The sequence below is a fragment of the Nelumbo lutea genome, chromosome 8, assembly GCF_056320005.1.
Source record: "Nelumbo lutea isolate HS-2025 chromosome 8, American lotus-T2T, whole genome shotgun sequence".
NCBI classification, from domain to species: Eukaryota; Viridiplantae; Streptophyta; class Magnoliopsida; order Proteales; family Nelumbonaceae; genus Nelumbo; species Nelumbo lutea.
In genome coordinates, this window is record NC_142691.1 from 42,124,085 (window position 1) to 42,147,009 (window position 22,925).

At 40.5% G+C, this 22,925-nt stretch overlaps 1 protein-coding gene across 1 annotated transcript in view; it reads left to right on the forward strand.

Annotated features, from left to right (window-relative positions):
- The first annotated feature begins 1,718 nt into the window (after positions 1-1,718).
- The window catches only part of PFD1 (PREFOLDIN 1), a 45,833-nt gene continuing 24,626 nt past the window's right edge, over positions 1,719-22,925 (forward strand). Inside the window, exons 1-2 of the mRNA XM_088957041.1 lie at positions 1,719-1,914; positions 2,052-2,105. Coding sequence (XP_088813167.1) covers positions 1,891-1,914; positions 2,052-2,105 — 78 coding nt within the window. The 5' untranslated portion in view covers positions 1,719-1,890. The remainder of the gene's footprint in view (positions 1,915-2,051; positions 2,106-22,925) is intronic.

Below are 22,925 nucleotides of genomic sequence, written 5' to 3' on the forward strand. Positions count from 1 at the left end.
ACTTAATCAATGAATTGCACCCATTTTGGTGACAATTTATCAATTAGGAAGTTATGACATTTAAGAACAATGTGAGAATATAATAGAATTATTGTAATTCACATTATTATGTGTAGTCTACATTTGATTCATTATAAAACAATATTGAACATTAATGATGGTTGCTATGTGCCATATTTCTTGAAATTAATTGACACTATTATATTGTTGTTCAAAAGACTCTCACCATGCAATATGAAAGGTAGATAAAAGTGTAATTTCTTGCTAATAGATGCAACCGACAACTTAAACCTATCTTTATACATTTTTATAAGATTGGCAATCATGGTAAGTAATGCCATGATTGCAATACTGAGCATAAATAATTAATAAGTAATAAGCATATAATATATGAATCATTTGTAGATCCATTAAGTTATTCTTTAGTTCTCTCTTTTCCTTGTTATATTTTATTTCTAAGTCAATGAAATGACATAATTATGACTGAAGTATTTTATTATATTTCAAGGGAGATATTTGAGGGCATTGTGCAAATTTTCAATCACATATGGAATGACATTTTAAATTAATTCCTTAATCCCATCTTATTAAAATTTTAGTAATTAACAACTAGATCATTGAAGACCAATATAGGAGGGTGATCAAAGTGCAAATAATACATTTGTTGTGATCTTGTCTAATTCATTGTAAAACACTGCTAATGCTAAATGTTTACAAAGATAGAATTTAGTAAGCTTTATCAATTTAACAATGGTTTTTCTCACCCATTATTAGAAATCGAGTAAATCTTTTTTACTTCACTAAACTAGTAAATGTGTATCAAGATAGGTTAACTCAAATTAATTTCATATGCCATCACTTATACTTAACTTAATTAATTTTTTTTTATATAAAAACAACAATCCATTTAGTACCATAGACATGCAAGGAGAACCCAAGAACAAATTTATTTGAATGGATTTCTTGATCAACTAAAACAAAGTGATACAATAAAATTGTCAAATACCTATTAGTCACACTGATGTTCAATAAGAGAGAGAGAGAGTTGTCTTCAATGCAATGGGCAAAACCATAGTGTGGAGTTATTTTTGTTGAGCACGACCTCAAAGTTGAGAGAGAGAGAGAGAAAAATAAAGAGAGGGAAATATCAATGACAATGGACCCTTCTTTTTAGTAGGGTCATTTTAATCTTTACAAATTAAGGATACTTTTAAAATTAAAAGAGAAATAAGGAAAATTGACACCTGAAATCCACGTTGGAATGCCACCTCATAGGCAAAACAAAGTTGCTTAGTTGGCGTGAGAACTTGTCATAAGTTTGAAAAAATAGAGTTTAGATGTCATTCTAAATTTTGAATTCAAAAATCTGAAATGGGTACCATGAAATTTGGGGGTACTAAAGTGTTACAATTGAAATTTTAGATACGTATCTGTCACTATTCCCAAAGTATTGGTTACCTATTATAATTTACTCAAAATTAATAAATATTGCATTGTATTTAATATATAATATATTATTTATTATTTAAAATATAAAAATATATATAATATTTATATATTTTTTAATAATATATACTATAAATATAAAAAAACAAAAAACCGATAAAATAAACCAATGGTTAACAACTGGTCGACCGATTAACCGATCAGCTTTGGTTCGATTTCGGTTTTTCAGAAACCGGTAGTATCGGTTCGGTTTCAAAAATATACCTACGGTTGAACACCCCGACGCGTTGCGTTCGTGTAACACTCGATTTCTCCTACAGCGTCAAGCTCCTTGTTTGAACTTCCATCGCTTTCGTCCCCCAGTCCTCTATTTCCGTTCTGTAAATTTTAGGGTTTTGGTGGGGCTCATCTTTCTTTGTCTCTGAAGGTTTTGCCTCAACTCAAATGGCCGATGAAACAAACAGAACCGTAAGAGAATGTCATTTTCTCTTCTCTGCTTTTCGTTCAATATCCTCCCTTTCTGTACAGACTATTGGAATCATTGTTGTTAATGCTTGGTGTATTTAGAGAATTCTATCTTTTCTTTTTGGGGTTTTTGGATACAGGCGTTTCTTGAGATTCAAGGTCGTATGATTGAGATCACTGGAAAGTTGAAGCAGGTTAGTCTGCACGATGTGGTCTTTTCGTAGTTCTTCATGTATGAAAAAATAACCTCTTTGATTATGATTTCCAGTAATTATTTCTCCATTTATATAGTTATAAGTTTAACAATTATTGAGATACTTTTCGACTCATTTGAGAAAACTACGGAATGAAATCCATTATTGTTACCGCAAACATCTCTGGCATGTTTGCAGTAGGTTGGCATTAGGTTTTTGTTTGGAAACTAGTAGCGGTATTTATGCCTGGAATTTTCATTTTTGATATTGGGATAAGGGTTGAAATGTTCTTGCATTTGTGTGTGTTTGCTTTCAGTTGAAGGTCTTCGGGTGAAAATTAATCTTGAAATTTTTCCAAAACGAAATATGTTGCCTGAATTCCAAATGTTTTAAGAGTTTTAGATTTTAGGATTAACCTGGTATTGCGATATTTGGGTAGTTTAGGAATATCTATTTTCTTATATGTTTTACGTATTTTTTTTTTTCAGTTTGAATATCTGAAAATGGGATCTAACTTTCAACAGAATAGTTTTAGTGCTACTTAGTTCTTATTACATGGCAGATTTGATCATGACATTCTTCTTTGACCTGATCAATGGTGATAAGTTGTTTAAAGACTATGAAAATGTTTGATGCATGTCATGAGAATTGTCCAAGCCTTGTCCCAACTGTCTGTGGTTGCCTACATGGCATACATTTTGAAATTCCTTTTTCCACTTTTTAAGTAACTTGAAACAATCGGAGTAAGAAATTGGACTTTCTAACCATTTTTGGATGGCCAACACAAGTGTGTTTGGGTGTTGACGTATTGGTCCTTACATGCAAACCAGTGCCTGATTCATCTGTGGATGATAAATTGATCTACTTGTTTTCCTTCTTGTCATAAGTTTTCCCCTTTTGTCAGGTCCTAAAACATGCGGTGGCCAGGAATGGTTTACTTCTATTTCTTACATTACGGACTTATGCACATGGGATATATTTGTTTGGAACAACCAACCTATAAGAACTATGGAAATCAGGAAAGCTGATCAAAATGTTAATAAGGCAAGCAAAATATGCATGAGTGGGGCTGGTGCATGAATGTTTTGTGTTTAACTGCTAGTTGGCTTGTAATTTTTCAACATTTCTTTGAAATTGTTAGAGCCTCAACTAACAATGGGCAGGTGGATCCTATTCGAGCACAGGCTATTGTTCAATAAATATATTCAAGGAGGCCACATTAGTAGACAGCTTGCTCAAGGTTCAAAGAAAAGAGGAAGTCTTTTGTGGGAAACAGTGAGGGCAGCTGTGGTCTGAACCATTTGTGAAGAAAGAAATGGTAGAATCTTCAATGACAAAAACAGAACCGAGGGGGAGATTATTGAGTTTAATTAAAATCAAGGTGGTGCACTAGGTAAAATCTATGGAGGCTTTCCAAAATTTCTCCCTAAATGATATATTGAGAAATTGGAAAGAGGTGGCACTCTCTGCTCAAGAAAAGTAAAGGCAAATTATGATTTGGAAATCCTTGGCATCTAACTTCATAATGCTCAACTTTGGTGGAAGATTCATTGTTGATGTGGGATTGGCGGGAATAGGGGGAGTCTTTAGGAATTCAGAAGGAAGAGTGGTGTCCTTGTATTCAGGTCCTTTGGAGCATGGGGACACACTAACAGCAGAAATGGGAAGCTTACCACAGGGATTCAAACTTGCCAAACAATTTGGGTTCCAGAATCTAGAAGTGGAAGGGGATTTTTAGGTAGTCATTTCTTGGACAAGATGCTGTATCCAAATCCCATGGGTTTTTCAATATAAATTTAGGGGGATTGAGAGCTTAATAAGGGAGTTAAATGTGTCTTTAAAATGGATGAGCAGAAGAACAAATGGAATGGTAGATACTTTATCAAAATGTCTTTAGAGGGATTGGGGAACTTTTGGATGAGTTAAGGGAAGTGACTTTTTTTTCTGAACTGGGCTTGATGTTTGACTACTATCAGGTCCATATCTACCAAAAAGATGTCCACAAAATGGCTTTTTGCACTCGCAGCAATCATTATGAATTCTTGGTAATGCCATATAGTTTGACCACTCATTATGAATTCTTGGTAAAAGATGTGCACAAAATGGCTTTTTGCTGCTTCATACTTGTGTTTTTTGATGACATTTTAGTCTACAGCCATATTGGGAAATCTTTTGTGTTTAAGGCCCAAAGCCAAGCCAAGCTCGACCTAGCTTGGGCCAATTCAATATTTTTTTTTCATATTGCACATTATATAATTTAAAGTTACGAGGGATTGAAGGCGGAAAGAGATGGAGAATTGTAGGAAGAAATGAAAGTGGAGGAAGGAGCTGCTTGTCTGAAAAAAAGAGGATATTCTTGGAAGAAATTGGTGGAGGTTCAGCAATCAAAATCAGAGAAGACAAAAGATCAATGGTAGTGTTAAGCAGGGAGGCGATAAGCTGGTTGAAAGGGTTCATTGATGGTATAATTTTTGCCATCACTGAATCTGGGTGGAAAGCAGAACTTGACTTGATAAAGAAAAGATTTACAGTGGAAAAGAAGATTAACAATAGGGGAGCTTTCATTCAACTAAGTGAGCTCTTTGGAAACGGTAAGAAACAGGTGGTGTGTATTCTAGAAGCAAAGGTAAGCAAGGTTGGGTCATGTTTGCAGGAGCCTTGGATGACTTTGAACAGAGGACATGGTTTCTGGAAAAGGAAAAGAACAGCACTGCTGCTATGCCGGACACTCTAGTACCTGAGCAAGCTTCTAAATTACAAAATGGAGTGGAGTTGTAGAGAAGGTTGAAGGCCTGAGTGGAGCTACCGTGTGTTCGAAGTTGGTGTTAGATGGAAACCTGGAGGATTGGAGATGGAGAAAGGTAATTAGGGTAGAAAAGAAAGTGCAAGACTGGAATGGAGTTCTTTTTGATTTAATGGTGGCTCTCCCATCGATAGAAAAGGTTATTCTGATTCCGTTTGAGGAGAAAGCAGCTGTTCCTTGACTTGGGCTGCCATATTGAGGTTGTAACCAGATTAGAGACACGCAAGAAGATGGTGGTGATTCTGGAGAATTGGAATCCTTCATGTAATGAGGTTGTTCTGGAGGAAGAGGTTCTAAAAATCAAGTTGATAGGGCTCCTATTCAATTTGTGGAAAGAAGAAGTGTTTTCTTAAGTGGCAGTGCTCTGCAGTGGACATCTGTTAGCAGTGAACACATCGTCCCTTCAAACGGCGATTATCAAAATTATTGGTACCAGGCCAGAAAGGATTCCAAGATCAGTGGAGTTTTCTTTCCAGTGGGTGATGGAGGAGAGTATTGGTTAGTGCTCCAAGTCGAATCGTCGCTGTGGGAGACGGAGAAAGGAAGAAGATGATGGTAATGTGTCTAGTTGGCAGCCATGTGGATTAAAAGAATTAAAAAATCCCAAGCTGACTGTCCACTTTCCTACTTTGGAAGGTGGATTGTCAAATTCTAATTTTCTCGGCTCCATCTTTCCTTTAAAATGGGGCTGTTCAAATGTTTTTAAATTTCATTGAATGTCTGAAATAAGAAAAGGAAAATCCTATATGGAAGCAATAAGAAGAGGGGATAAGAAGGGAGGGCCAGATTTTGAAACAGGGGTGAACCGTGTGGCTGGATTGCTGTATAGGAAGCCATCATGTAACAACTTAAATGGCATGCGTGGGAGCAAGGTTGGAATGACGGGAGACGGTAATGTTAGTCTATCATCGTCTCCATTGATCTCTGACAATCATTCAAGGGCGAACTCGTCTCAATAGCGGTGGGTTAAGTGAGATAAGCCCTAACCCTTGCTTTCCTGGTCCAAGATTGATTGGAAGGAAGGTGAAGGGGACAAACATTAGATTGATTGTGGAGATTCAGATGAAGACCTATTCTTTAATGATGATTCACTTATTGGAAACATCGAAGGTACGGTTAAAGTTTACTTTCATCATGAATGAACGACGAAGCTTGTGGTGACGACGAAGCATGTGGTGCTGAATGGTGTTGATCAACGATGTTCATCCTCTCTGAAGTTGGAGATAAGATCCTAGATGGAGATTGGTGATCTGGAAGTGGTGGCAAAATGTTTCGAAGAGATTTTCCAAAGAAAACCTCGACTGGGAGAAGGGGGTGGGAATCAGGGAACTGGTATAGTCGGGGAGGTTTGGAGGCAAAAACTAGGAAAAATCTTACCTATAGTAGAGTAGTGGCAATAGGTGTGTGGTCATAGTCACTGAACAACGAGGAGTTGATGCGAGAAAAGAGTTCCTTAGGGGATGCCTGGTGGGGAGGTTTCGGTGGGGAGTGAGAGTGAAAGAAGTTGGGGACTGGGCGAGGAGGGTTTAGAGGGAGGTGGGAGGTGCGAAAGTGAAGAAGATGGCGGATAACCTCTTCCTTTTCATTCTTCTGTCTAAGGAAGATGCAGGCTAGATCCTTAGAAACGACCCATGGAGAATGAGAGGAAACCAACTCTTACTTGACTGGTGGGGGGCTAGTGCCGGATGTTTTTATCTAGAAGCAGAGAATGACTCGATCCACGACAACTCAACATGGGTTAGGATTTTCGGCCTTCCTCTAATCTTTTGGTGTTCGAGCGTGATCAAGGCGATTGGGGATAGATGTGGGGGATTTTTGGAGATTGATGACTCTCTGGCGAAACTCGAAACATGTGAGTGGGTTAGGATGCAAGTGCGAGGTGGTGGACATATCCCTGACTGTGTGGAAGTGGTGGCTGGAGAGGTCCTCTTTCAGTTAGAATCTAGCCGGAGATCCTCCCATCGGCTAGAAGATGGAATCCTCTGAAGATAAGAGAGGAAAAAGAGGACTCAAAACCTTCATTGTTGAAGATGTTGAGGAGAGTCTGTCTTCAAAAGAGCGTGGAAGAGAAGCGACATCCTTTCTTCCCACATTAGTTCCGGGGAAGTGCTAGGTTTCCCGGCTGTCAGAGTTTGGTGTTAGGGAGGAAGAAGATGAAGAGAGGGGGAATACAAACCATCGGATTCATATTCAATTGGATGATAGAGATGGTGTCTCGAGAAGACCAAGAGTTGGGAAGGTTCAAATTTTGGAATCTTCGTAGGAGAGGGGTGTGTTGGCGGTGGACCAATTAAAAAATCTCACTAAAGAATGTATTGAGGAAATACAAAGAGGGCAGGTGGTAGAGGACAGATTGGCTGCATCAAAGGAGAGAAGACAGATGGCTGTTGAACATCCCCCAGCTCTTTTGGTTAACCTGGAGCATACCCAAACCCGAAGCCCAAGTCAACTACTTGTTTTACATATGGAAACGGAGCCATTGTTGATGCAGCCGATTATGGTGATTGACTCCTCTTCTCATCTGATGAGAAATGTTGCCGTTCAAGAAGGGGAGAAAGTGACATCTACACCGATCACAACTCATAAAGATAATTTGCAAGGTATGGAACCCATCCCATCCGCAGGCTTTGATGGCAAAGATGCAGATTTAGCGACACAAGGAGATAAGGTTGCTATGGTGGGTTCATCTTCCTCTTGGGTCTCATCAAAATTATTGGGGTTAGGGATGTTTTTGGGAGTGTCACTTGATGGTCTTGAGGAAGAAACAACGAAAATTTTGGAAGGAATCGAGCACAAAATTCTTATGGGAAGGGGAAAGTTAGCTGTGAAGAAGGGAGGTTATACTTGAAGAAAGAACAGAGAAATGATGAGACTGAACTGGGGCTTAAATGATAGGGCGGGAAGTTATGAAGGGGGGTGAGAGTCAATAAGTAGTTAGGGAAGAGGGTTGGATTCCATCTGTGAATTAATTTATATATGGATCTGAAGATTTTATCTTGGAATGTCAGAGGGTTGGGTTTGGGTAGGAGATTGGTTGTGTGTGAGGTTGTCAAAAAAGCAAAAACTCAAATTGTATTGCTTCAGGAGACAGCTAGAATGTCTGGACGCTGGAATTGTGAGGAGCATTTGGGGGGAGGGCCTGGTGAGATGGAGAGTGAAAGCGGCAAGGGGTAGTGCTGGGGGTTTGATCACTCTTTGATATCCTACTGTGTGTAGACTAATCTCGTTCAGGGTGGGTTCCTTTTCCATCTCTATGGTTATGGAATTGGCTAATGGTAACACTTTTCAAGTTACTAATGTGTACGGTCCTACTGAAGCAAATCTGAAAACCATTTTTCTGGAAGAACTTGAAGCAGCGAGAGGTTCTTTTTCTCTTCTGTGGGTTATTGGTGGGGATTTCAACATTACTCTGTCAGTTGAAGAGAAAAATATCAGGAGCAGGAGATCACGGGTATGGGTCTTTTTGCTGATTTTGTTAACAATTTAGAGCTCATTGACCTTCCTCTAGTGGGAGGAAGTTTTACTTGGACCAACAATCAGGATAATCCAACACTGGTCAGGCTTGATAGATTCCTGGTTTCTGAAAACTGGGACACTCTCTTTTCAGAATTCAAGCAAATAATTCTGCCAAGACCCATATCAGACCATGCTCCAATTCAGCTCATTTGTGGAAGTAGGAACAGGTTAAAAAATCCATTCAAGTTTGAGAATGCATGGTTTGAAGAGACTAATTTTCTGTCACTATTGGAATCCTTTTGGTGTGATGTGAAGACTGAAGGGTCCAGCTCCTTTGTTTTTGCTCAAAAGCTGAGGGCAGTTAAAGAGAAGCTGAAATTTGGAAAGTGGAAAATAACCTGAATGTAGAAACAGAGAAGAAGGCTTGTCTAGGCCTTATTGCTGATATTGATAGAGTAGAGGAAGCTGGTCCAATTTCTGAAGAGCTTAAATTGAAAAGAATTCAAGCGAAGGCGGTTTTTGACAATTTGGCAGCCAAAGAAGAATTAAAATGGAGACAGATAGCAAAATCTGAATGGATGAAAGCGGGAGATAGGAATACTCACTATTTTCACAAGCTAGGAAATGCAAAAAAAGACTATCCACAATCAGCAAACTTATTTGGGATGATAAGGTGGGTGCCACGGATGCAGAAATCAAGGTAATAGCTACCTTTTTTTACAAAAATCTCTATAAGGATAACTGGAAATACAGACCTTTCCCCATAGGCCTTCCTTTTAAAAGGCTAAGTGAAGATCAGAGGATTTCTCTTGAAAAACCTTTTTCTGAGGAGGAGATTAAGATGGCAATCAGCAGCTTGGACAATGAGAAATCCCCTGGACCGGATGGCTTTTCCAACTTATTTTATGTTAAGTGCTGGGATTTTGTGAAGCAAGATATCCTAAATGCCTTTCAGTCATTCCATTCTAATGCCTCTCTTCAAAAGAGCCTGAATAATGTCTTTATCATCCTCATTCCCAAGATTGAAGGGGCTTTTACAAGATTTTGGCCAAGGTCTTGGCTGAAAGGATGAAAGGGGTTTTGGATAGTGTGATCTCGAAAAATCAAAGTGCTTTTGTGCTGAGTAGGCAAATGATTGACTTAGTTCTTATTGCAAATGAGTTGTTGGATTCAAGGATGAGAGAGGGGAGGCCAGGTTTGGTTTATAAATTGGATATTGAAAAATCCTATGATCATGTTAATTGGAATTGTTTAGACAAAGTTCTGGAAAAGATGAATTTTGGGCAAAAGTGGAGAAATTGGATGAAAGTTTGTGTTTCTTCCCCCAAATTTTCTATTCTGATTAATGGTCAATCTACAGGCTTCTTTGAGAGTTCTAGAGGGTTAAGGCAGGGAGACCCCCTTTCTCCCCTTCTCTTTATTTGTATTGCAGAGATTCTTACTCTATTTAGTCAGAAGGCAGTAGCCTCTGATCTGTGGGAAGGGTTTGCAATTGCCCTAGGGGGTGAAAAAGTGAACATCCTTCAGTTTGCGGATTATACCTTATGCTTTTTAGATGCTTCTCTTGATCAACTGGATAATCTGCTTGGGATCCTCAGTTGGTTTGAAGTTGTCACAGGTTTGAAAGTCAACCTTAATAAAAGTCAAATCATCTCAGTGGGCAAAGTCCCTAATCTCGAAGATTGTGCCAATGTTTTGGCTAGTCAAGTGGATCCACTTCCGGTAAAGTACCTAGGCCTTCCATTAGGGGCTAAATGTTCCTTTGTGGCCTTCCATTGTCATCTTGGAAAAGAAATTCTAAAAAGTACTTTATCTAATCTCCTTACCTACTTTCTGTCCCTTTTCCCTATCCCAAATAAAGTGGCTAGGAAAATAGACTCTCCAAAAAAACTTTTTGTTGAGGGGTTGGGAGGAAGAAAGGAAAATCCACCTTGTGAATTGGAACCAAATCTGCCTTCCTAAGGAACAAGGGGGTCTTGGTCTGAGAAGAATCAAGGTGACAAATTCAGCTAGGCTGTGTAAATGAATCTGGAGATTTGCCACTGAAAGGAAGGATTGATCAAAAAAAGATTTGCCACTGAAAGGAGAGCTTGGTGGAGAAACCTAATTGCATCTAAATTTGGGGTTTCTGTGGGGTGATTGGAAAACTAACCCCCCACTTAACTGGGGTTATTCCTTATGGAAAAGTATTATGAAAGTTTCTCCCTTGTTTGATGGGGGAATCAGCCTCAAAGTCGGAAAAGGGGACAGAATCAAATTTTGGAAAGATCATTGGTGTTTGAATCATTCCATGGCTGAAGAATTCCCTCTTATCTTCCAATGTGCCTCCAACCAGGATACCTCAGTTGCTGAAACTTACTCAGTTTTGGGCAATGAAGTGGTTTGGGCTCCCTAGTTTAGAAGAGGTCTTTTTGACTGGGAAATTCAAGAAGCTTCAAATCTATTGGAGGCTCTATAGGCTCAAATCGTCGACCACAATCGGGATGACAAGCAGTTTTGGATTTGGTCCAAAGAAGGTGCTTTTTCAGTTAAATCAATGGCTAGTAGACTTGGTAGTAGAGTGGCTGTGGGAGATTTCCCTGCGAAACAGATTTGGAGCTGCCCTTCTAAAGTTAATTTTCTTGTTTGGACAATGGCATTGGACAAATGTCTGTCCCGAACCAATCTTGAGAGAAGAGGTTTGCAGATTTTGAATAAGTCTTGTGTCCTTTGTGATGGTCATCTGGAAACTACGGATCATATATGCATTCATTGCCCTTTTGTTGCTCAGGTGTGGCATCACTTCTTGAAGGCGGTGGGGATTTGTTGGGTCATGCCTAAATCAGTTAAGGAGTTACTATGTAGCTGAAAAGTCATTAATATGAAGAAAAGAGGGAAATTGATCTGGACCACTGTTCCGACAGTTGTGATTTGGGCAATTTGGGCTGAGAGAAACAACAGAATTTTTAATAAAAAAGTGAGAGGGGCCGAGGATATAGTTCAGCTAGCTGTTGGTAAACTGCTCTCTTGGATCTCAATCAATCTGGTGCTTGTAATGGGAGTCCCTCAGGCCTGTCTGTTTGTGGGCAGGTTCTATTTTGTACTTTTATGAGTTAGTTTTAATAAATTTATCTTACCTTTCAAAAAAAAAATGATGACAACCTTCATTTAGATTCCCTCTTCGAGGGAGGACAGGCTGTTGGTTAGAAGCAGGACTTACAATATGATGATCTTTTTTCCACCATTAAAGAAAGAATGAAGACGTGCGGCTATCTTCAGATAGTGGCCTAACCGCCTAAAGGATCAATTCCCTCGTCAGGTGATGAAAAGAAGTTTCCAAGGAGACAAGGATAAAAGCCCAAGTGAGCAACAAGGATAGGTTGAAGGGATGATGATTAGGCGGGGGAACTAGGTAATTGTGAAGGACAATCTGCCTGGGGTTACAAACAAGAGTTGCCTAAATCTATCATAAGTTCAAAACCTTCCCAAGTTGATAGAACTGAAGCTAGGGATGTGGGGACTTACCAAAAGGAACAATGATTTGAAGGAGCTGCTTCTTCATCCCCCTTTGCTTTGACCTCTCAGTCATACCTTGGTAACCTCGATATCTTTGCTGGTTTAGTTTTTGATACTAATGTCTACCCTATTGGCTCTAAAGATATCTCAGGCCCCATTCATGGCTTTGATGTGCCTGTAGTAGTGCTTGCAAAAGTAGAGCTTGTGAAAGACTTAGATCTGAAAGTGAGGAGTTGGAGAGGGAATCGGTTAAGGGGAAGGAAGTAATAGAAGGGGTTGGGGAGAATATAAGAAATGGAGGAACATAGATTGCAAAGGACCTGGTGATGGACTTGGATGACAAGATGGGGTTAAAGGTGGAAAAAGCTAAGGAAGTGAGACCTCAAAATAAAGAAAATTAATCAAAGGGAGGTAAGAGGGGAAGAAAGCTAAATGAAGTTGAAAAACTTATTAATGATGTGGAAGGGAATAATGAATTCAGCGCTAGAGGAGGAAGAAGGAAAGGAGTCCTATAGGATAGATATTATTAGTTGGAATATAAGGGGGTTAGAGAGTGCCACAAAAAGAAGAGCAGTTAAAGAGGTGCTAAGGAGAGGCTGGATTTTGTCTTGATTCAAGAATCCAAAATTTAAGGAAGTAGATAGGAAATGGATTTGAAGTCTTTGGGTAGAGAGGAATATTAGTTGGAGTTTTGCTCCATCATGAGGTGCTTCAGGGGGCATGATAACAATTTGGAAAGAAGAGGTTGCTCAGTGCTTGGAAGTGTTGGTGTGCAATTTTTCATTATCTATTAAATTGAGGAATCTATAGGATGGATTTGAATGGGTCCTTACGAATGTCTATGGGCCAAACTCCTATAGAGAAGGGAACAAGATGTGGGATGGAGGACCGAACTAGAATTTTGGCTTCATTAGGAACCTTAGAAATTCTGAACTTCCTATGGTGACTGAACTTTTGAGCTTGTTGAATTTAGTTTTCTTCAGTGATGGTGGTTTGGATTCTAGAGTAAGCCCGGACAAGTCTATGTTAGGGTCTGAAATTCTTATTTCTTGCATAAAAAATAATGATTGTATAACTTTCATTGCCTTTTAAGAAGACATTTTATTGCAATGAATGAATGAACAACATTAGCAAATAGGGGGTTCTCGGAGCTTCGGTGAGCACCTGGGATGAGGTGCATCAGGTGCACTAGGCGTGCGCCTTTTGAAAGGGGTGCGCCTAGGACCTGGGCGAGGCTTATACCCTAAAATGCGCCTAGGCGCGCCTCAGGTGCCCCTTTTAAATCATTTGGACAAGGTGGTGAAATTAGAGGTAGAGGGGGGTTGGGAATTGGTAATATCAAGCTGAAGAATACGGCTCTACTTAGAAAATGGCTTTGGAGATTCAGGTGCGCCTTTTAAATCATTGGGACAAGGTGGTGAAATTAGAGGCAGGGGGTTGGGAATTGGTAATATCAAGCTGAAGAATACGGCTCTACTTAGAAAATGGCTTTGGAGATTCCCTAATGAGATGGGAAGCTATGGCACCAAGCTGTTTCAAGCATTCACGACATATCAAGCAATGGATGGGATGCTGGTTGTCTTTGTAGAGCTACCTTGGCTACTCCCTGGAAGGCCATCCTTGAGATTCTTCCTACCTTTCTAAATCATGTTAGGTATGACTTGGCTTTGAGTCTAAAAATTAGGTTTTGGGAGGATGTGTGGATTGAAGATGTCCCTCTAGGTGAGCGATTTCTTACTCTTTTTGATCTTTCCAATTTTAAGGATAGACCTATATCTGACTTCTTGACCCAAAAACTTCATCCTTCTGGGTTGAATTGGAACTTTGGCTTTAACAGGAACCTTAGAGAAGCTGAAATTCCTAATGTGTCTGAGTTGCTTGGCTTGCTGAATTCAGTGTGTTTGGGTGATGGGACTTTGGATTCCAGGCATAGTTTTCAAGGTGCCAAGGCGAGGCTGGGCATCAAGGTGGCACCTTGTCGCCTAGTCGACTAGGCGTTGCCTAGGCGGTGAACTTTTTTATATAGAAAACATAGATCATAGGGTCCCTAGGTACCATAACTATATTTCCTCAATAATTATTCATAATTTTCATCAGAAAAGTATAGGGTTCCTGTTAAAGTATAGAAAATCAACAAATTCATGAAAAGGAAGAAAAAGAAGGAAAATAAAATTCAAAAAATATAGGGACTGAACCCTTATTTTTGTTATAGGAAAAGAAGAAAAGAAATAGTAGTAGTAGTAGAAAATGTGTTGATTAGACAAAATTTTAAGTTCTTCCTTATTAGTAACGGTTTTAAAGTCTTTGAGGGTTCAATACAGTGTTTAGCAATGTTTGTATTGATTAAATCATAACAAATTTTATAAAAAGAAATTAGAATATAAACACACAAAATGAATATTTTAGTTTAATAGTGCCTATTTTATAATTATAATGTCAAAAAATAAAGAGTAAAAAAGTATTTTACAATACATAGTACAAAACTGCTTGGCGATTAGGCGAGGCGAGCCTCAAAGGGTGCCTTGTTGCCTAGGCATCGCCTTGACAACTATGATTCAAGGGTTTGGGGCCTTAATTTTGATGGTTTGTTCTCTTGTAAATCCTTCCTCAATTCTTTGGTAGCCACTTCATCCTCTCCTTCTTTCCTAGTTAAGGAAGTTTGGTGCTTTCACATTCCCTTGAAAATCAGTGCTTTCTGTTGGGAAGTGTTTCATGGCTGTATTAATACCTGTGACTTGCTTCAAAGAAAAAGGCCAACTTGGTGTTTTATCTCCCAGCTGGTGTGTTTTGTGCAAGTTAAGTGGTGAAACTGCCTTTAATCTTCTAATCTCTTGCTCTCTTGTTAGCTTTATTTGGAATTGGTTTTCTTCCCTCTTTGGATGTATTTGGTCTCCTCTTGATAGGTTGGAAAGATTGTTTAGCCCTTCTATTTTTAGCTGTACTAAAAGGAGGAGCAGCGGTACTTTGGACAATTTGGAAGGAAAGAAATTCAAGAATATTTGAAGAAAGAGAAAGGAGCAAGAATTAAATATCAGAAAATTGAGAGTGGAAGGTGATTCTAAGTTGGCTATAAACTGGTTAATGAAGGATGATTCTAGTTTGTGGAAGTTTCTAAGTGAGAAGAAAGTTAGACACCTCACACAAAATATGGAAGATCAAGTTTCAATGGACTAAGAGGTGTGTCAATTCCTTGGCAGATTCATTGGCCAAACAAGGGGTGGAAAGAGTTAATTTTTTCTGGGCAATATTATAATGTGAACTGTATTCTTGGGAGGGTTAAGAGTTTATACCTCTCCTTTTGTATCTTTCTTTATTAATATCTATTAATAAAAGTCTTTATCTATCAAAAAAAAACAAAAGAGAGAGAGGAGCAAGGAAGCCTTGGTAGAAATCATAATCTTAAGAGTGGCACAATTGGCAAAAAGTTTGACAATGTTTTCAGACTTTAAGGTTGAAGACTTCTTTAGGACCTGGGCTGTTATTGCTGCTTCATTTTCTAGAAGACAGAAACCTGCTGCTGAGATGTGGTCACCCCCATTATGCGGCTGGAAGAAACTGGATTTTGATGGGAGTTGTTTGGGTAACCTGGGCCACTCATGCATAGGGGGGTAATTAGGGATGAGGAAGGAAACATTATAGCCTTTATACTTTGAGCCTGCTGAGCAGGGCGATGTGGCAAGAGCAGAACTATTAGCTGCAGTATACGGGGTCGAGAAGGCAAAGGAGTTGGGCATTGATAGTCTAGTCATTGAGGGTGATTCGAGAACTGTTGTGAAATGGCTGAAGATAGGGGAGGGGGTGACATGGCACCTGAGGAATGATTTCAGGCGGTTTAAATGGTTATCATGACAATTAGAGTTGGGCTCAATTGTAATATCTGGGTTGTGTCAGCTTTCTATAGCTGTGTTTTTTCTTTTTTTATAATCTCTTGTTGTATTCATGCCTTCTTTTTATTAATGAAATCAATTCTGTGCTGCTGATAAGGAAAAAAAAAAACAAGATTGGGAATCCTATCTACAACACCCAACCATCACATTAGACAAATGATGTTTACACCAGTTCTATGCCATGGCGTCTATGTGCGAATTTGGCAAACAAACCCAAATATAATATTTGGGCCATGTGGTCAGCATTCAATCTTGGCCCCAACGTAGGTCACTTAAAAGCCTAAGAGGCTTCTTGAGGATAACAGGCTATCACCAATGATGAATTAAAGGATATGAGGTGCTGGCTGGCCTATTAAACCAGCTGTTGAAAACCGATTCCTTTTTTTGATAGTAAAAAAGAAATTCATTAAAAGAAAAAAGAGAATGCAAAAGGAAGGTGATAAGCTATCACCTGAAAGAAAGACAGAAACACCTACAAATACAAATAACTTCCAACAGAATCAAACATCAAGGTTAAAATCACAAAACTTACAACTGAAAAAACCAGATTCCTCCAGATACCAAAGCACCACTCCCTGACTCCTTACCCGAGAAAACTTTAGATTCCTCCACCCAATCAAAAACAACAAACCACCTTGCAAAAACCACCCCTAGTTCTCCTCGAACACCCTCATTCCAAATCTCTCCTCCTTTCCCTACTATAACCTTTTTCAACCGCTCTTCCTTCCTTCTCTCAAACTCCTCAAATGCTTTTCTTGCAAATGCCTCTCTGCCCTAAAAAGGCAAATGAAGACTTTACCCACCTCTAGATCTCTCTCAACAATTTTTCTCAAGAGCCAAACTTCCTTCCCTTTCCACCTTTTCTTCTAAATCTATCAAGCACTCTCAATACAGATTCATTCCCACCCTCATTTTTCCTATTTTCTTGAGGCAAAGTCATTAGCTTCCATCTTGATGTGGGCATGAGGTGCCTCCCCTCAGAACACCTCAAAAGTCGGTGCTTTTGTCTTCAGTCCTTTTCTCTTAAACACCTAGGGTTCAAATCTTGGAAACAGCCTGTGTATGAGCAGGGGTAAGGCTGTGCCCATCTATCCCTCCCCAACCCCACATTGGTGGGTGCCTTGTGCACTAGGCTGCCCTTTTTTTTGTAGGACCTGTTCCAACCACACCAAGCTTTAGTTACATGAACAGTATGTAAACTATTTGAACCATGGGGTTTCTTAGGGGCCACCTCAACAGCAGCCTCTTCTTTCTCTTCAGCCTTCCAAAGTCAGCCCTTAGCTTTCTTAAAGGTCACAAACAAGAATCTCGTCCAGGAAACCATCGCTAACCCCACAACATTGGCTTCAGCTCCTGCTTTAACAACTCCAGTTTTTCTAGCTCTCTCACCAAACATTCTACTTTCTTGATTTCCTCCACCCTGCCCCCAACCCAAATTCCACCCCTGGGTTGCTTGAAGAAGTCGCAATCAAAGCAGAGAAGCATTCCAAAATTGACATAGCACCAACCTTTTGATCAGGCACACCAAAAGCCAATACAGTCTCACTACCTTTTCTCGAACACAGCACCCAGGCGAACTATCATTGAATACATTGCTTTGAACACTCTTATTAACAGTACACTTGCTTGAAAACTGATTCTTTTGACTAGGATACAGCCCAATGGGCCTTTTGAAGGTCTCAAGCAAGCTCTTTCCAGTCCTCTTTTATTGGGACAAGGTTAGAAATGTAACCATGTAAAGGAACCTAATAGTAGCTCCAATAGGTGATAAAATGAGAAAAAGTAGATTGAGATGGTTTGTTCATGTGCATTAAAGACCACTTACAGCACCTGCTAGGGAAAATGTCTGTTACAAGTTGAAGGGGCTAGAAGAGCTAGGGGCAGACTGAAAGGGACTGAGTTGCAGTAATAAGAAATGATTAGTAATAAGAAATGATTTAAGCACCTATAATTTAACAATGGATATGGCATTGAGCAGAATGGAATGGCCAAACAAGATCAATGTACCTGACCCCATGTGGTTGGGAGTTGGGACAAGGCTTAGATGATGATGATGACTAACTGAAATAAGATTGAAGGAAAACCACATTGTTATGATTCGGCCTGCCTTAGAATTCTATTCGTCTGAGATTGGTTAGGTAGAAAGAGGTAGAAAGGTGGAAGAAAGAGAGAAAGATAGAAAGGGAAATTCTGGTTCGAACTGGAAGTCTCAACATAACCTTCTCCCAGTCGGCCAGACAGAACTTATATTATTAAAAATGATTGAAAAGACATATGTGCCCTTATTTAAGTTAGGAACACTAGTTCCAACACAACATTACAGATCAACAACATTAATCTTGGTATGAAGACAGAAATACCCCTATGCTAACACTCCCCCTCAAGCTGTCCACTCTTCCCCGACTCAAGCCTTCTGTAAATAAGTCAGCCCACTGATTTCTTGTATTAACATGTGTAGTGTCTAGTTCTCCATTCAGCACCTTCTCCCTCACAAAGTGGCAGTCAACTTCAATGTGCTTGGTTCTTTCATGAAACACCAGATTAGAGGAAATATGAACTGCAGCCTGATTATCACAATAGAGCTTCATTGGAGTGTTGATGTTGTACCCTACTTCCTGTAGAAGGTTCCTTAGCCACACTAATTCACAAGTGGTGTGCGCCATAGCCCTATATTCTGTCACCAGGTTACCTCCCAGGAAAGTGCAATAGCCTGTAGTAGACTGCCTATAAGACATAGAACCGACTTAGTCAGCATCAGAATACCCTTCTATTTCAAGCTTTCCGCCACTCTTGTATATTAGACCGCGACCTGGAGCCCCTTTTAGATACCTCACAATTCTCAGAACTGCATTCCAATGAGGAATCAGAGGTTTTTGCATGAACTGGCTTACCACACTAACCACAAATGAGATGTTTGGTCTAGTAATGGTTAGGTAGTTCAGTTTACCCACAAGTCGTCGGTATCTGCCAGGGTCTTCAAACTCTTCATCCATATCACTACTTAGCTTGGTATTTGTGTCCATGGGCGTTTCAGCTGGTTTGGCATCCAACAAGCCTGTTTCTTCCAACAAATCAAGCACATTTTCCCTGGCACAAGTTAATACCATACTTGGATCTTGCTACCTCTATCCCCAAGAAGTATTTCAGCTTACCAAGATCCTTTGTCTGAAAATGATCATGCAGATAAATCTTCAGCCCGTCAATACCCATGTTATCGTTTCCAGTAATAACAATATCATCTACATACACCACCAACAGTATTTTTCCTCCCGGAGAGTCATGACTAAATACAAAATGGTCAACTTTGCACTGTTTCATACCAAACTTCTTTACCACCTCACTGAACCTACCAAACCATGCTCGAGGAGACTGTATAAGCCTATATATAGCCTTCCTTAGTCTGCACACCTTACCATCCTCCCCCTGAGCAACAAACCCTGGAGGTTACTCCATGTAGACCTCCTCGAGTAAGTCACCATGCAAAAAGGCATTCTTGATATCAAGCTGATATAGTGGCCACTCATACATGGCTGCAAGAGAGATCACAACACGAACTGACCCTATCTTAGCAACTGGTGAGAAGGTCTCTGTGTAGTCAATACCATAGGTTTGAGAGTACCCTTTTACAACCAATCGTGCTTTCAGGCGTTCAACACTACCATCAGGTAGATACTTAACTGTATAAACCCATTTACAACCAACAGTTTGCTTCCTAGGAGGAAAAGAAGTGAGGTCCCAAGTATGATTATGATGAAGGGCAGGGAGTTCTTCTTCCATGGCTCAGCACCACCCTGGAGAGGCAAGGGCTTCCTGGACATCCTTAGGGACAACAATTGATGCTAATATGGTGACAAACTGGCGATGAGAAGCGGAAAGGTGAGTAAGTGAAACATAATTAGAAATGGGATGGAGGGTGCAAGTGCGTTTACCTTTCCACAAAGCAATGGGGAGGTCAAGCTCAGATGCTGAGTGCGGGTCTGGTGCTGGATCTGTTGACGGAGATGTAGCCGGAGGAGTAGTAGCTGGTACGCGTGGGCGATGTGTATACACATGACGGATAGGTGGGCATTCAACAGGTGGTGGCACCGGAGGCGAGTGTATGGTCACGACTGGAACCAAGGGAAGAGGGTCGGCAACGGGAAGTGGAAGAGGAGGAAAGATTACCAGGTTGGCCAAAGAACATGAGAGGGAGGCCAGGAGCAATCCTTTTCTAGCCCATGAATATGCAGCCGTGCTAGAAGGTGGGCTCTCCGAGGAGGGGGAGAAGGGGATGAAGGAAAGTGGGAAGGTGAGGGAAGGAAGGTTTAGGAGTGAAAAAGTGTGGGAAATTATTGAAAAAGTGTTTAAGGAAGTGGAAGGAAAACTGATTTGGAGGAGGGAAGGGGAGGAAGGAAGAGGGGAGGGGCTAGTGGAGAGGAGGGAAAGGTTTGAGGGTAGAGATGGAGGGAAAGGAACAGGGAAGGAGGGAAGTAATAGGAGAGGGAGGTTGGATGGAGAGGAAAGAACAAAGGTGGGACCAGGGGAGAGGAAGAACGAGCAGATGGGCAGAGATGGAAGGGTTTCTGTAGGAAGGGTAGGGGTGGAGGACTCGGTGAGAGAAGACTTGCTAGCTGAATTTATAGAGAAGTTGGGCTGTAGGTTGGAAGATTTGAATGTATTGAAAGAAAGTTTACAGAAGAGGAAGAAGGTGATAAAAAAAAGAAGAGATTGAGTGAATTTGAGAGATTGAAGAGAGATGTAGGAGACAACAATCTCGGGGTAAAAGGAGATAGGAGGAAAGGGGGAAAGTAGTGGAAGGTGGCAAGGGGTTTAAATAAGAAGTGGAATGAAGATACTCAGTTGGAATGTGAGGGGAATTGGGAGTGCAAGGAAGAGAGCGACAATAAAAAAGGTAATAAAACGGTTTGACCCAGACATTGTGCTGTTGCAAGAGTCTAAGAGAATGGAGTTTAATATCAGTTGGGCACAGAGTGTTTGGAAAGCTAGGGGGGTCAGTTGGGTGGCTGCTCTCTCTTGGGGTGCTTCCGGGGGGATTGTAACAATGTGGAAGGGGGATGTGGTTGAAGGCCTGGAGGAGTTGATCGGAAAGTTCTCGGTTTTCATGAAGTTTAAGCAGTTTGAGGGTGATTTTACGTGGGTTCTCACAAATGTTTATGGACCGAATGACTACAGAAAGAGAAAGGAGTTGTGGGAGGAATTGGCGGATGTTAGAGGGTTGTGGGATGGGCCCTGGTGCTTGGGTGGGGACTTCAGTGTGATTAGATTCTCGGAGGAATCCGATAAGGTTAACTAGAGAGTGACAAAAAGTATGAGGAAGTTTAACAACTTTGTGGAGGACTTTGAGTTTAAAGAGATCCCCTTAGCTCATAAGACATTTACTTTGGGAAGTCCATTGGGGAACCTTGGCTTCTAGAGCTCTTCCAAGGGTGACATCCAATCATTGGCCCATAGTGTTATGTAAGGAGGAAAGAAGGCGTGGAGGTCCTACCCCCTTTAGATTTGAAAATATGTGGTTACTCCACCCAGGGTTTAACAACAAAGTGAGGGAGTGGTGGTTTGAGTGTAACCCATTGGTGGAATGGGAGGGGATGAAATTCCATAAGAAACATCAATTTTTGAAAGCCAAAATCAAGGAGTGGAATTTGGTGGAGTTTGGGAGGATAGAAAAAAGAAAGGGAGATCTGCTGGATAAGATTGAAAGCCTTGACTCTAAAGAAGAAAGGGGAGAAGTTGGAGAGGAAGACGTTGAGCTCAGGAGAGATTTAAGAAGACAGTTAGAGGATTGCCTACACAAGGAGGAAATTAGCTGGAGGCAAAAATCTCGGTGTAAATGGGTGCAAGAGGGGGACATAAACACTAGGTTTTTCCACTCTCTAGTAGAAGGCAGGAGAAGGAAGAACCTGATCTCCAAATTGGTAGTAGATGGAGTTGAGCTAGTGCATCAAGAGGAGATTGCCGGGGCTTGTGTGGAGCACTTCAAATCTATCTTAAGAAGGCCTGTGTGTAGAAGGGTGTGGGTAGAAGGTTTGGACTAGCCAGATGTAGGAGTGGAGAACAGGGGAAGGTTGGAGAGAAGCTTTAGTTTAGAAGAGATCAAGGAGGCTGTATTTTCTATGGATAGAACAAAAGCCCCAGGGCCGGATGGGTTCACAATGGGTTTTTATCAGGACTGTTGGGACATTTTGAAAGATGATCTTTTGTAGGTATTTGAGGAGTTTTACAGGAGAGGAATTGTCAATCCGGGTGTGAATTCCACATTTATAGCCTTAATTCCAAAAAAGAAAGATGCTTCCCACCCGAAGGATTTTAGGCCAATTAGCTTGGTTAATAGCTTGTATAAGATCATTGCAAAAGTGTCGTCTTTGAGGCTGAAGAAGGTCTTGCCAGATATCATTGCACACTACCAAGGAGCTTTTGCGAATAGAAGACAAATCACTGATCAGATTTTAATTGCTAATGAGAGTGGAGAACTTTAAGAGGGATAAGTAGAATGGAGTGGTTTGTAAGTTGGACTTGGAAAAGGCTTATGACTTAGTGGATTAGGAATTTTTTAGGAAAGTTTTGAATAAATTTGGGTTTGGGGCTAGATGGTGTAAGTGGATCATGGGTTGTGTCTGGAATTGTCATTACTTAGTGCTAGTGAATGGGACAGTGGTAGACTTCTTTTCGGCCAGTAGGGGTATAAGACAAGGAGACCCCCTTTCTCCTTTCTTGTTCATTCTAATTGCGGAGGTTTTGGGGAAATTGATTCACAGAGCAGATTCTAGGGGGCTCATTAGAGGCTAGAGAGTTGGGAGGGTGGAAACCCCTCTTACTCACTTGCAGTTTGCTGACGACACGATTATTTTTTGTGAAGGCGGTAATGTGAGCTTTATTAGGAATTTGAAGTCGGTGATACAACTGTTTGAGCAAATATCCAACTTGAAAGTTAACCTTGAGAAAAGTTGTGTTGTGGGGGTGAATATGGAGGAGGGAGAGATCAGGGAGAGTGCTGAAGTATTGGGGTGTGAAGTCTCGGGCTGGCCTTTGAACTACTTAGGGTTGCCTTTAGGGGATAATCCCATGAGAGAGAGCTTTTGGAACCCGGTGGTGGAAAGGTTCGAAAAAAGACTAGTGTCATGGAAAAAGAACTACCTCTCTCTTGGTGGGAGAATTACTCTTATTAAGGCCACACTTGCT